Genomic DNA, 14,878 nt, shown 5'->3' on the forward strand with positions numbered 1-14,878 from the left:
CATGTCATGATGGCGTGTGATGATGGTACATGCATAATGCTCTTCAGGCCTACATGGGTTTCAAAGTAGGATTATTTATTTAATCACGGGCAAAAATACCTTCTTTCTGCTAGTTCCTGCTTAGGTGTAATAATCGTACTTACCTGATTCTCCTCCTGTGAGCTTTTCTGGGCACACCTGTGGAAGACTGCTCTATTTCCTTTAAGGCAAGTGGTTCCCAGCCTTGCCTGTACCTTAGAATCACCTGGGATCTTTAAAAAAACTTCTCATGCTCAGACCCAGCCAAGACCAAAGAAATCAGAACCTGAGAGGTGGGACCCAGACATATGTATTTTTAAAATCTCTCCAGGCGATTACAATGTGCAGTCAAGGTTGAAAAACACTGATGTAAGGTGATGTCATGGGAGGAACACAGAGTCGAAAACCTTTGCATATTTGAAGAGAAATGATTAGGTGCTAGCTAGTAAACAAGCACGATGCACTATGAGTTTAACAAATTTAATATAGACATTGCCATTCTGTGGAGCTGATTACCCATAAGGCAAGGGGCCATAAGATAATATTTATTATTGTCTTCATATAAATGGCTAGTGGGGCTCAGGAGTTTAGATCCAGAGATTGAAACTCTTCCCTTTTACAAATTGAGACGTAGCACATAGGACAGGCCTCAAGTGAAGTAGGAAACTACCTGCTTAATAGGATTTGAGAAGCACTAAAAGCTTTGTCTGTACCCTCCCCCACCAAAATAATCAAAACAAACAAAACCATCCTCACTGGCCCGCCCTAGAAATTCTAACTATTGGAATTATCCTCTGAGCTTTCTTCAGGAGGCTTGGTCAAAATGAAACATTTTACTTCAACAGCATCTATTATCATATCCTGGATTAGTCTATGCAATAGTGGAGAATGGGACAGAGAAGATGGGTAAGTTTTAATCAGGGAAAATTTTGTTCTTAAATGGAACTGTGCATGGGCATTACTTGGGGTGTTTGTTAAAATGCTGATTCAGAATATGAGTGCTCAAAAATCTGGACTTCTCAGGCATCACTGGTGATTGCAGTGGTCTGCGGCCCAAACTGAGAAATATTGTTCTTCTTCTACATCAGTGATTCTCAACTCTGCCTGCACATCAATATCATTGGGGGAGTTCAAGACAACACAAAACAAAACACAATGACCAAAAAAATGCCTAGGCTCCACCCCAGGCCAATTAAATCAGAATCTCTGAGGGTTGGGCCTAAGCAGCAGCACTTTTTTTTTTTCTTACATCTTTATTGGAGTATAATTGCTTTACAATGGTGTGTTAGTTTCTGCTTTACAACAAAGTGAATCAGTTATACTCCGGGGCAGCCAAGATTGGGAGTCATGGTCCTACGTCATGAATGCTACTCAGGGAGAGGGTCTGTGGGCAGTTAGGGGGCAGTGTGAGGGCACTGAATGCCCAATGGGTAAGGGCTTGTAGTGAGGAAACTTCATCTCCTTCACAATGCTGCTGAAGGCTGGCTCTGTTTGCAGAAATGAAATCTGGTCACTAGGTTTTATAAAACATTGCCACATTATCCCGAGAATAGTTCTGCTCTGTGGTGGAGCTCCATCCTGGTTAGGCTGTGTTCTCTCATGCCCAGAAAAGCTCACAGGAATAGAACCCACTCTGTCATAGAGTCAAGAATAGGCGTAGGAGCCTGGCACATCTCCAGGCTCTGTGGGAAGAGGGCAGCTCTGGGCTGAAAGCTGGCAAGTCAAGCTCTTCTCTGTCTATACTCGCATTTTACCACTTTGAAGCAAATTTAAATTCCTGTGTCCCAAGATAACCTTTTTTTTAGCCTCTGGAAAATTCAGTTGTTTTAGATTTTACACCCTGATCAAATAATTTTGGCAGGTGTTTTGATAAAGAGTATTCTTTATTGATTAACTGTAACAAAGCTGTTTGGTTTCTTAAAGCCTGTAATTCCTGTTGGTCCCTGGATGCTTCACATAACCCTTATTTATTTATTTCTGAACATAATCACTTTTAGCGTTCGGGATGTGCAAATCTGCTTTGCAACAGATTTTCTAACTGATAGTTATACTCTCTCAGGATTTCACCTGGGAACATTTCCCTTTTAATCAGAAGATGTAAAAACATCTGGAGTCAGAAAGAATGTCACATCTGAATGCTAAAAGTGTACAGAATATTTCAGTTATGAATTTGAAACTTTCACAGTCTTTCTTCATTGTTAACATACACATTTTATTCTGGGTTGATCTGACTCTGGAAATAATTTTACTGTATAAAAGATGAATGCTCAAAGTAGCATTCGTAGTAATAGGGTAATAAAAATGATAATAATAGCTAACGTTTAAGGAGCACCTCCTATGTGCCAGACTCTGTTATAATTGTTTACATGTGTCAACTCCTTTAATCCTCCATCCCTTTACAGATAAGAAAATGGAGCATTCTACAGATAAAGAAATTGAGGCACAGAGAGGAGAAATAGGAAATAAATCATCTAGACTTATGCATTCGGAAAGACATGCCCACATTTCTGTAGTATAAAATACTCATGTTTTGTATAAGAAAACCCAAAATGGTGTGTAAATTATAGAAGGAGCAATTTTCCTACAAACATTGAGAAATATAGCTGCAGGAAAACCAAACATGTTTGGATAATTATTGTTTATTATCTGTTGTTCATTTGGAATGGAACTGTGAATGTCCTCCTTATTTGGGATGATGGGGTTTTACTGAGACCAAGGGGAAAACTGATTTTGGAGTATTTCCAGAATCATGGTTTGGTATGGAAAAGGGTGTATTCTGCTGCTGTGAATACTAATGGTAGTTTATGTATTATCTGCTTGAAATGTGGAGAACAACACAGTAATTTATGGAAATTACGTTTGTGCCATTCTATTGCAGCTAATGGACTGTGGCTGTGTCTGTGTGATCTAAAATCAAGCCTGCGCATCATAATCTGGCTCTTTTGGCCACCTTAATGGCTGACTCAGATGATCATGTGGTTGGTCTGTATGACTCAGCTGAAATTGGCTGTTGACATGACTGAAAATAAACCTAAAAGCAAAATGGTCTTTTTTTGTGGCCTCTTGTCTACATGGCTGTTGATTTTGGCAATTATGTGGTTAATACTGTGATAGACCTACGATCATGGAGAATTTTGGTGAATATCCACATAGAAATGGTAAAACAGTATCCACGAGCATCAGCATAGATGGAAAAAGGAGCTTCCTTGGAATCAGCGTTGAATGCACAAGCTTGCATTCAGCATTCTCCCTTCAAGACAGTAGTAGCTTTTGTGCCAGTTCAAGTAAGAATTTAACCTCTGTAAAATCTAAAAAAGCCAGACTTATAGAAAAACAGAAGAGAATATAGGTTTTCAGGGGATGGGAGGTGAGCAAAATAGGGGATGTTGGTCGAAGTGTACAAACTTCTAGTTATTAAGTGAATAAGTTCTGGGGATCTGATGTTTTTCAAAGGAATGGATTTTTTAAAAATATAAATAAAATTTTCTGTTCATCAAGAAAAGAAAAAAAAAAAAAGACAGTGGTAGCTTTGACAAGAGTCTTGGTGGAATTTCTACCACTTTCTTCCCTTGTATGTCATGGATGCCTAAATCCTTTCACTGAGAAAATGTGCAGTGGAACTCACAGGGAAGAAGCTCTATAAGAATTTTCACATTTCCCTTTTCTCATTAGTGAAACTAGAGCCTTTTAAATCCACATTTCACATGGAGGCTATATAAAAAGTGACTGATGGGTCAGCCCCGTCACATTTTTAAAAGGATCTATTAAAACAAGACAAGACTTTATAGTTGAGTTAGAAAGACCTGTCATTTCCCAGTATCTTTTCTTCCATTAATGCAGCTTCAAAATGTTTAACATTCAAGTAGTTTTGTTGCACAAGACAGATTTTGAGGTTAGCATAATGAAATGACCGTAAAATGCTGCCATTTAGTATTTATAAAAAATGCATTAAAGGAACATATCATACCTTTTGAAGAAATGTAAGAGGAGACATGAAGTTAATGAAAGTAAATTAGCAACAAGACAAAAACAGACATAACATTGCAAAATAATGCACAATGCTCATGTTACCTGTGATCATAAGAAACTAGAGTTTCCGAGTTAATAACAAAATGTATTTTACGGCCTATGAAATGATAATAAAAGTGAGCTGTGTGCTGGAACCTTCATCCTGTAAGTAAATTTTGAAATCGGCACTTTACTAGCTTCACAAGATGCAGACCCGGAACTGCAAACTGCCTCTCTCCTTTGCACAAACTCTATCATTCCTTTTCTCCCTCTTCTTTCTTCCACAGTAGGCATCATTTCTACACTGCATTCAATGCTGTGTCTATGACAGATTTTTAAAAAAATGTGCAGAGTCAATCTTTGGTTCTTATAGTCTTCTCTGATGGGAATAACTAACCATCTCCCAAAGACTGAAAACTACGGCCTTCAGCCAGAAAAGTCATGAAATAGTTGTAATAAAAATCCTGCTACTACAATTAATTTATTACCACACCACTACTGCTTTGAAGTGAATTTGCAGTTGCAGTAGGATGAAGACACTGGTCATACATCAGTAAAGGAAAGGCTATTGTTGCTTTAAACGGAGCCCCAAACTCTCCTATTGTCTTTGATCCCATTCATTTTTTACCCTTCGTATATTTTATTATTCTGCACATACTTTCCATTTAAAAAAGGAGGATCTATGTGTCAGCTAACCTGGACAGATCCCCTGCCTGCTTCTCCAAAGTGTTTGCTATCTGGAAAACTTAACAGGAGAATAATGCCCATGGAATAATCTATACACAGTAACCGGGTTCAAGTTAGTGTGCTCTTTCCATTTTCTCTGCTGCCATTCCCTGGAACCTTGTATCTTCAACTTGGCTAGCCCTCAGATGTCCCTGCAGCTTTAGAGAAAGTCAGCAGGGGGAGCATTTGTCTGGAAGGACTTGGACTCTGGCCTGCTTAGCAGTTCTGTCAACGTTTTACAAACGAAATAAATTTCAGATTAAAAAAAATTCCAGCCACCTGTCAATATCAGCAAGACATTGTGGAATAATACAATCAAAATGTTTGCAAGTTGTGTAATCCTTAAGGAAAGCACTTTATGGGTTCAAGAAGGAATGTTGTTGGTTATTTCTCATCAGAAAGCAGCTATTTGGCACTGACTAAAATTTTAACCGTATTTAGGAACTAAAATGCAAGTGCAATATGAACGATTAGTATTTGTGAAGCCAGGATGGTTAACAGCAGCTAGTTTAAAAATGATAATAGGTAACGTGTATTGAGAACTTACTATGTGTCAGGTACTGTGCTTTACATTTTATAGATGAGGAACTGAGCCTTAGCAAGTTTTAGTACCTCGCCCCACGTTACACAACAGCTAAGCGGATTGTGAATCTAGTGAGATGAACTCCAGGACCCGCATACCTAATCACTGTGCTCCCTCCATCTGGCTACACCCACTGGCTCTCTCCCCATCCCCCAATCAGGGGGAAGAGGATTGAATGCAATCTCCTCATACTTTCTTCTCCTGACTCCCCCCAACAAATTAGTTCGTGTATGAATATAACCTCAGCTTATTCATTGATTACTCAGTCTCCACTTGAATTGGTCACCCTGAACAATTGGGGTAGTTGAAAATATCAAACCTAATATTGACATAGACTCTTTAGGCTTCTAGGTTACTGTTCATAGCTTTATTTGATGGCAGTGGAATCATGCTCAGTTTTCCTCATGATGTCTTGTTGCTGATTTCCCAGTCTTTAACTTTGAGTGAACACATGTTCAGCAGCATTCTTAAATGCTCACTGCCTATTTTCTTAAACAGCCAGGGCAAAGGTACTGTTTCATCAGAGGTTGGGAGACTGAAAACATCTCTTGGGCATGAGCACGAGGAAAAGAATGGAACAAACAGTGCACCTTTAGGTCGGTAGTGGGAGGCTGTGTGTGGTAGTGGAAATAATTGTACTGCTGGCTCTTAGAGCCTCCGTGCCCTCGGGTTCCATGACATTATCTCTCCGGGTACTATTCCTTTCTCTATGATATGAGAAAAGCAGTATGAAGTGGAACGAGCACAGGTTCTGGAATTGGAGTTGGGTATGAGTACTGGCTTTGTCATTAGCTGTGTGACTGGGCAAATTACTTCACCTGAGCATCACCTTCACCTAAAAAATAAGTACGATGCCCACCTTGTGGTAGTGTTTTGAGGATTAGAATTCATATGATAATACAGGTAAAGTGCCCAGATGCAGTGGGAACTCAGAGAAAATTGTTCCTGGGCCCTCAGTAAACGGATGCAACTGGATTAATTTATCTCTGACATCTCCTCCTGCTATGATATTTGATAATTCTACTTTAAAATGTGGTCTCTTATGATGCCTTGAATTGCTCCAATTTTGAGAAAAGTCAGAGTGTACAATGCATGCTCACATTCTGGGCTTTCTGGAGAGTTTGCATTCCAAGGATGGCCATTGAACAGAAGTGGGGCTGTGTGCCCCATTGCTGGGTTGAGTTGTGACCAGCATTTAGAAAAAAAAAAAAGAGAATAGATAATATCAGAGTGCATGGCACACTGTAAGGGTAATTTCTGGTGAAATTTTGTTACGTACATATATGTGTACTGAGTTGTGATGGAAAATTTATCTCTGACCGAGGGTTGTGCTCAAAACATTTGAAAGCCATCACTCTCTAGGACAGTGTCTAGTGCAGAATAATAAAATCTCTACCTTGAAAAAAGCACTTGATATATTTCAGCGCCACAGAAGAGCCACAGCTTAAATTCTGCTACAAAAAATGAAAATAAAGAATCTTTCCAGCTTGTCATTTTCAGGCCATCATTTTTAAGTTATTACTTAATGAGGTAATATGCATAAATACTTCTAAAAACAAATGGCCTTTTAAGAGTCCTGTTTGAGTATGCACAGCAGCATGTAGCACTCCAGTGGGGATATCACAAATTTAGTTTTGAAAATGCACTTACAGAAACCAATAAAATCTCCAGCCTTAATAAGTCTTTAGCATTGTCTCAACACAGATTACCAGCCACGTTAAAATCATTCAATTACAGGATCATTCAGAAACCCTCATCTCTTGAAGTGAACATTTTAAAAAATCAGGAAAGAAAGAAACTAGCACAATTAACTCCCAGATGATATCACAAAACGACACACATCCCAAGCACAAAAGGAATAGGGAGTGAAATAATTTGGAGAATCTGACCAAGCAGATTGAGGGTGGCAAAAAAGAATGACAGATAAATGAGGCTTACCCCACACGTGTTATACTAAAAAGCTGCTGAAGATAGTTACCAGCGATGTATACTGCAAAACTCCATTTTAAATGTTTTGCGCTCCAAGTGGATAACCTCAAATGAAATATGCTATAAAAGCATGGTAGGTGACCTTCTGAGTCCTTCTAGTCTAAATGAAAATCCCTATATGTTTGTATAATTGACTCTGGTCAGTATTTGAATTAATGTTCAATTTTACCAAAGCTACAACTTTTTATTTCATTTTTTTCTGATTATAAAGATGTTACATTTGCTTACAGTATTTTATAATTATGCATTTGCCACCATTTTTGTTTAGGTGAGTCGACACTTTAAGTGGGTAAGATCTAGGATATTCACATTGAATATCTTCAATAGCTTCACTGAGGTAAAATATGCATACCATACAATTCACCAACACAAGTGTACAATTAATGATTTTAGTAAAGTTAGAGTTGTGCAACCATTGCCACAACCCAGTTTTGGAAAATTTCCAATACTCTGAAACGTTGCCTTGTGCCCTTTTGTGGTTAATCCTGATAGGAATGGGACTAGGGTGAGGCAAGTGAGGCATTTGCCCCCCACACAAAATTTAAGGGGGTGCCAAAATCTCATTAATCAAAATAAAGAGAATTTTAGTATATTTTTTTTAAAAAATCAAAATTAATTCAAGAAAATCCATGATTAACAAAATAGCAAATTTTAAAATAAAGATTGGATCTGACCCCTGTACTTGCTCTACTCAGCTTCACTTGCCTCACCCTAATCTTGATCCCCTCTCTGCTCCCTCCAAGGCCCCGGAGACCAACAACGTGCTTTCTGTCTCTATTGATTTGCCTATTCTGGACAAATGGAATAATACAATATGGGATAGTCAATAAATGGAATTCAAGTAATGGAATCATATGGTAAGTGGCCTTTTGCATCTGGCTTCTTTCATTTAGCATCATGTTATCAAAGTTAATTTAGTAGCATGTATCAGTTGTCCTTTTTTTAGTTGCTCAATAGTTTCCCATTCCAAATGTGGTACGGATATGCCACATTTTGTTTATCCATTCGTCTGTTGATGGACATTTGGGTTGTTTCCACTTTTGGCTATAGTAAATAAAGCTCCTATGAACATTTGTGTATAAGTCTTTGTGTGGATATATGTTTTCTTTTAGGTAAATAAGAGTGGAATTGCTGTGCCATATTTTAAGTGTATGTCTAATTATAAGAGACTGCCAAACCACTTTCCAATTTGGGTGTAGCATTTTGCATTCATGCTACTAATGGATGAGAGCTATAGTTATTCCACATCCTTGTCACCACTTGGTATTATCTGTCTTTTTGATTATAGCCATTCTAGAGGATGTGTAGAGCTGTCTCACTGTGATTTTAATTTGCATTTCCCTAATGACTAATGATGTTGAGCATCTTTTCATGTGATTATTAACCATTTGTATACCTTCTTTGGGGAAATATCTATTCAAATCTTTCATCCATTTTTAGAATTGGGTTGTTTATCTTCTTTTTATTAAGTTGCAAGAGATCTTTATATATTCTGGATACAAGTCCTTTATCACATGTATGATTTCCTAATATTTTCTCCCACTGTGGCTTGTCTTTTCATTTTCTTAATGATGTCTTTTGAAATGCAAAATTTTTGAATTTTGGTTAAGTCCAGTTTATCAATTTTTACAGTGGATTGTGCTTTTTGCGTTCTGGAAACTCTTTGTCCAATCCAAGGTCACACAGACTTCCTCCCATATTTTCTTCTAGAAGTTTTACTGTTTTAGTGATAAAGCTTGGGCAAGATACTACAGTGAAATAGTTCTAGGCAGTCAGAGAGAAAAAATGAAAAATGGAGGAGAAAGGGGAAGGTAGGAGGGTTTTAAAGAAGAGTTCTGTCTTTTAAATATTTTCTAGATCCAGTCTCTGGACAAATGAGAGAATGTTCTAGCTCAGTTAATGAGGAAACCATGCCTGTTTGTTCGGATCAAGATTTAGTGTTAGCTTTATCTGAATAATATCAATATTAGCTGGCAATGTTGCCTTTATCTGAGTTCAAATGTTTGCTATAATGTGTATAAATTGATGATACCATAGAAATGCATGAAAGACATTCAAAGCAACACCAATAACACACTCACTTCATGGACGCAAGCAAACAAAAATGGCTTGATGATAATTTGTCACTGGATGGAATGTTAAATGAAAGAAATCTGGACTTGAGATGGGTGAATATCAGATGTGCACGAATGGATCATGGCCATAACATGCAAGGAGGCATTGGGTATGACATGGAAACAAACCTTGGAGAAATATCACATCCTTGCTGCATAAAGGCACCCAAGGAAAACCAAAGACTGTTAAATATTCCAAATTCATTTGGAGGATCAGGAGGGCTTTGCGGGTCACGAGGTTCTTCATTGTTGTCTTCCAAGTGCCATTCGTAAGGGCTGAATCTGCTGACTAGGAAAAGAACTACACTGACTCCAATGTAAGCGAAGACGATGCACATCCAGATTTCGTAAGCCAAGGGATCCAGAAACGAGAACACTCCTGGTTTTGATTTCTGAGGCTTCTTTATCATGATGGAGATGCCCAGGCTCATAAACGGCTTTGAGAAATCTATGACTTCTTCACGGACCAGCGTTATAGTGAGTGGAGCAACAGCTATATCAGCCCTCTGGAAAAAAACATTTTTTGACTTTTAGAGACAGTATTTCCATTAGTCATTTGCCACTTAATATACCTCTTTGGTAGAAATATAAAGTCTTAAGTCACTATAGCCAGCTGATTTGTCAATGCTTTGGTTAGACAAGTAGTAGCATTCAGTGGGTCCTAAAATACTCTAACTTGATGGTAAGTTAAGGAAAAGACACTTCGTCCTCTGAGGCATATTGGCTTAGGGCACCTGATTCAATTTTTTGTCCTAAAATTCTTTTGCTACCTTGCAACTCAACTGCTACTCTCCTGTGACATACCACTGTTTAATTCTTATATTCTTATTTTAATTTTCATTCACTTATGTCATATCTCCCTTACCTGACCGGAAATTCTTGTGGGAAAAGCATAATAGTCTATACTTTTGATATGTGCCTCCCTCCCCACCATGAGGTGCAACACAGGACTACAGTACTCAGTTTAACACTTGAGTGTTTGCCATTATTCTTGACTTATTTCTTTGAGAGTATGTCTATTAAAAACATAAGTTCTTTGAAGGCAGGGGTTCAATTTCCTATTTTTGTATCTATCACTGCAAAAGATCCTAAACTAAAGAAACTGTAGATGCCTAAAAAATAAGCTCTTGACTATTGAATATGAAATATGCAAACATGAAAGAATTCTGCATGGGCAATAAGGGCAAAGCAGTTATCACAATACATATTAATTTATATAGTAAGCCATCATTTCTAGTGATAAATATCAGTGTAGCACTCACATGTATTGGATCAATAAAATAAACGTGTCAGTAGTGCACTGCATAATTAGTTCAGGCAAAGGCAGACGATGTTTTTATATTAGTCCCATGAAAATAGGCACTGGAACTTCTACGCTTATTTCTTTTGTCTTCCACACTAGTTCCCTTATGTCAGTGGTAGGTTTTAGTCTGGAGCCAGGCCTTAAAATGCATACTTAGAGAAATGCTCATAAGGAAAGGCTTTGGATGGTATATCAGGTATAAAGTGAAAACACCAATTTTGATGATCGTTTTTTCTTTGTTAAATAGTTATGCCTCAATATCCCTACCAGTAGGGGAAGAATGATGAAATCTGAGACAGGGTTTTTTTTTTTTTTTTAATGTTTTAGTACTTTGATTTACACATGGTGACTCAAACTGGTTAAGAAACACTCCTTAATTAATTGAAGGGGAAATGCAGTAATAAACAGCCGGCTAACATCGATTCAGTGCTTACTCTGTGTGAGGTGTTGTGCTAAGCCCCTTATATATATTTAATTCTCAAGGCAACCTTGAGGTTGGTCCATGATCATTCCCATGTTAGAGAAGGAGGAAGTGAGGTACTGAGAGGCTGGGATTAGAACCCTGGTCTTCAGATTCCAGAACTCACTCTCTTGACCACCATAATATTCTAACTCCAGAGATACTTGCACGTTTCTACTATATATTACCTTATGTACAATGATCAACCTCAGCCAACGCCTCTCGGGTTCATTCCAGTGTGTATCTGAGTGCCTATTCTGTGCCAAGCACTGTTCTTGGTGCTAGGGGTGTAGCAGTGAGTAAGACAAGCAGACAAAAATCTGCTGCAGAATGTATGCATTTATTGAAGCCAACAGCCTGCTGACCAAATCTACCTTGAAGGCTGACTACCATCTCAAACTCACCATTTCTAAAATTAAACCCATCATCTATCACCGTGAGGTTGATTCTTCTTTAAGTCTATGAATGATGCTTATTCCAAACGTTTCCCTAATCCTACGTACCCTCTCTGCAGATGATCTTGCCTCTTCCTTTACTGAGAAGATGGAAGCCACCTGATATGAGCTCTATCACCTCAGTGCCTTTCTTCTCTTCCTCAATATATTGCTGTATCTTTATCCCTGCTGTCATTCCCATCGCTTAGAAAATGAACTCTTTCTTTCTGAGATTTAATCTACGTATTCCTTGCATCTCATACTCTTCTGTCTCCTTAAAATTCAGCTGTTTATTCTCTTTTACTATTTTTTCCTTCTCAATCTATTCCAGTGGTTCTCAGTGTGTGATTCCCCAGACTTAGCAGCAACAGAGTCACCTGGGAACTTGTTAGAAATGCCAATTCTCAGGCCCCACGCCATGTTTATTAAATAAGAAACTGGGGGGGGGGGAAAAAAAAAAAAAAAAAAAAAAAAAAAAAAAAAAACCCAGGTAGCCCTCCAGGTGATTCTCATTCTTGCTGTAATTTGAAACCACTGACAGATCTTATTCACTTAATAATTACCTCATACTCAGGTAATTCCGTTTACTGACAAAGAAAAATGAAAGAAAAAAACACTTCTTCCTCCTTTTTTTTTTTTTGGGGGGGGGTTTTTTGGGGGGGTACGCGGGCCTCTCACTGTTGTGGCCTCTCCCGTTGCGGAGCAACAGGCTCCGGACGCGCAGGCTCAGCGGCCATGGCTCACAGCACAGCTGCTCCGCGGCATGTGGGATCTTCCCGGACCGGGGCACGAACCCGTGTCCCCTGCATCGGCAGGCGGACTCTCAACCACTGCGCCACCAGGGAAGCCCTTCCTCCTTTTTTTGATCCTACTACCCTCTTAACCATACAGCATCACTCCCTATCATCACCAATCTTCTTGAAAAATTCGTCTTTACTATCTCTTGATTTTAATACAATGTTTCCTTTATACACCTGTGCTGTAACTTCCATTCCCCTCCAATTTAGTGAAATTGCTTCTTGAACTATATGTTTGGTTACCAAATTCAAAGACCTTTCCGCAGACCGCTCATATGATACCACTGGCCCTTAGCACTATGTATATCCTCTTTCCTTAGCTCTCTGATGCTGAAAACTATGGGTTCTTCTCCTACCTTTCTGAATGTTCCTTTTCTGTCTTTGCTTCCTAGCTCTGCTCTCTCAGTGAAGATGTACGTTTGTACCTCCAGAGTCTATTCACGGGCCCTGGTTTGGTAGGTAATTTATGAAGGTTTGTGGAATAAGCAAGTCTCTTTAAGGTTCTGTTCTTCCTTTCTCCCCTCAGTATTATTACCTCTGGCTTCAACTCTTCCCTCATTGAGCTAACTCCTGAATCACCAGTTCCACATTTCTAACTGGAGGGGAGACAAACGCAGATTTTATCTATTTTACTCTTTTGCCTGGGGCCAGACCAGGTGGTAGAAACAAAAGCAACTGAGGAGAATGGAATTGGCCCAAAAGCTAGTGGGGTTTTTTGGCACAGAGAGTCTGAATCAGCTAGAAAGAACCTTGTCGTGCCAAGAGAATTCACAGATAAAGCCACCTTCTATCCCTGCCAACGTATTTCTACCTCCTGCTTAGAACGTGCAAATGCCCTGCTAGCAGCATTTCCCATTTGATCTCATTTGATTTAATTACTTCATTTAACTAGTTTTTTTTATCTTTAAAGTCAAAATACTAGATAGTTCTAAAAGAAATTGCCACTTCTTTGTTTTGGAAGGAAGAACTAAGGGACACTTGTGTGAGAAAATCACTTTGGATTGAGTTTAGGGGAATTAGGTTCTTTTTCAAGCACGTCAGGAAAGGATTTTGAGAATCTTGACACCCTTTAAGAGAAAAAAACCTAACTCAGTAACTGAAACAGTCACCAGATGATGAGCACAGCTAAATGCTAACAAGATGTGGCTAGATAGACAAAGCGGTGCTTCTTGTCTGGTTCCCAGGAACGTGCAGCAAAAGAACAGATTCCCAAAGAAAGCCATTTTTATTTTTTTTAAATTTTATTTATTTTTTGCCTGCCTGAGCATCTGTATTTTTTTTTTTTTTTTTTACTGAGGTATAACTACTGAAGCCTGTGCGCCTAGAGCCCGTGCTCTGCAAGAAGAGAATGCACCGCAGTGAGAAGCCTGCGCACCGCAATGAAGAGTAGCCCCCGTGCGCAGCAACGGAGACCCAACGCAGCGAAAAAGAAAGCCATTTTTAGTTTGAAGTACTTTTGAAGTCACACAAGACAACAGGAAGAAGCTGCTCCCCTCAGGCACTTGCTCTTCAGCCCGGGCTTTTCTACCTTGACTGAATTGTTTCTTTCTAAGGAGCTTTTTCAGAGAGGGCAGTTTGTTTTCCTGGAGGGTGCTTCTTCAATGAGAGAACAGTGTTAAATCTGTGTGCAATTAAGCTTCATTGATGTGGACCTGCCTCCAAAATGAGAATTACCACGCTGAACCTGAAAAAAGACCTATACAGACAGAAATAGACAAAGGGATAGCAAAGAGCAGGTAGGAGAAGGCTCAACTGGTAGAGAAGGGAGCAACCCCTCCCACCTCTTGCATGCTTCGTGAAGCCAACGCAGCAGAACGGTCATATCAGCTCATAGCCAGCCTTGGAGAAACCCTTGCCCTCTGCCACCACTATCCCTTCCTCCATATGAAAAGGCTCTTGTCATGGTCTCTTATTTCAGAGCTCAAGGCCTGCTTGGCATAATGTCTGTGATGCAATCAACATACTTATTAGAGGAAATGGGGAGTAGCAGGTAACTAAGGAGTGTCAGAAAAGACCCATTTAGCTCTCCTGGGACAGCTGTAGCATGCAGATGAGCGGGAAGGTCATTTTCAGGTCAAGTTAAAGATTTCAGGTGCCAACACTGATGAAAAAGGCAACTCCCCAAATGCCATTGCTTTCCTGGTCTCGGCTCCTTATGAAAGCCAGCTGTGTCTGGGATCGAGCGCTAAGAATTCTCCATAGGGCTAGGGAGCAGCTGAAATTCGGACGCAGTAGTGAACTGTCTCACTTGTGGCATCCTGAGTCAGTCCAGCGGCCTTTTGTCCTCAAGCCTCTGCCTGTGCTAGTAACAGAAATCAGCAGGCCATTTTCAGAAACCTTGGTGGGGAAGTAGGTGGTGTGACGGTGCTCTGGGTGATGGACAAAACCCAGCAAATGGAAAGAGCTCAGGGTAAGAGTTCGCTAGCGCTTTTGCTTGCATCTTGAC

The 14,878-nt window shown here is 39.4% G+C and overlaps 1 protein-coding gene across 6 annotated transcripts in view; it reads right to left on the reverse strand.

The window, feature by feature from the left end:
* The window catches only part of GRIA3 (glutamate ionotropic receptor AMPA type subunit 3), a 291,809-nt gene that overhangs the window by 60,098 nt on the left and 216,833 nt on the right, over positions 1 to 14,878 (reverse strand). For all 6 annotated transcript variants that reach the window (XR_010940002.1, XM_067723332.1, XM_067723331.1 and 3 more), the window contains one exon: positions 9,568 to 9,944. Coding sequence is in view for 5 of the 6 variants with exons in the window: in XM_067723332.1 (XP_067579433.1) it covers positions 9,568 to 9,944 (377 nt within the window). In the remaining variant the exon portion in view is untranslated. The remainder of the gene's footprint in view (positions 1 to 9,567; positions 9,945 to 14,878) is intronic.

Source organism: Pseudorca crassidens, chromosome X (genome assembly GCF_039906515.1).
Source record: "Pseudorca crassidens isolate mPseCra1 chromosome X, mPseCra1.hap1, whole genome shotgun sequence".
Lineage (NCBI taxonomy): Eukaryota > Metazoa > Chordata > Mammalia > Artiodactyla > Delphinidae > Pseudorca > Pseudorca crassidens.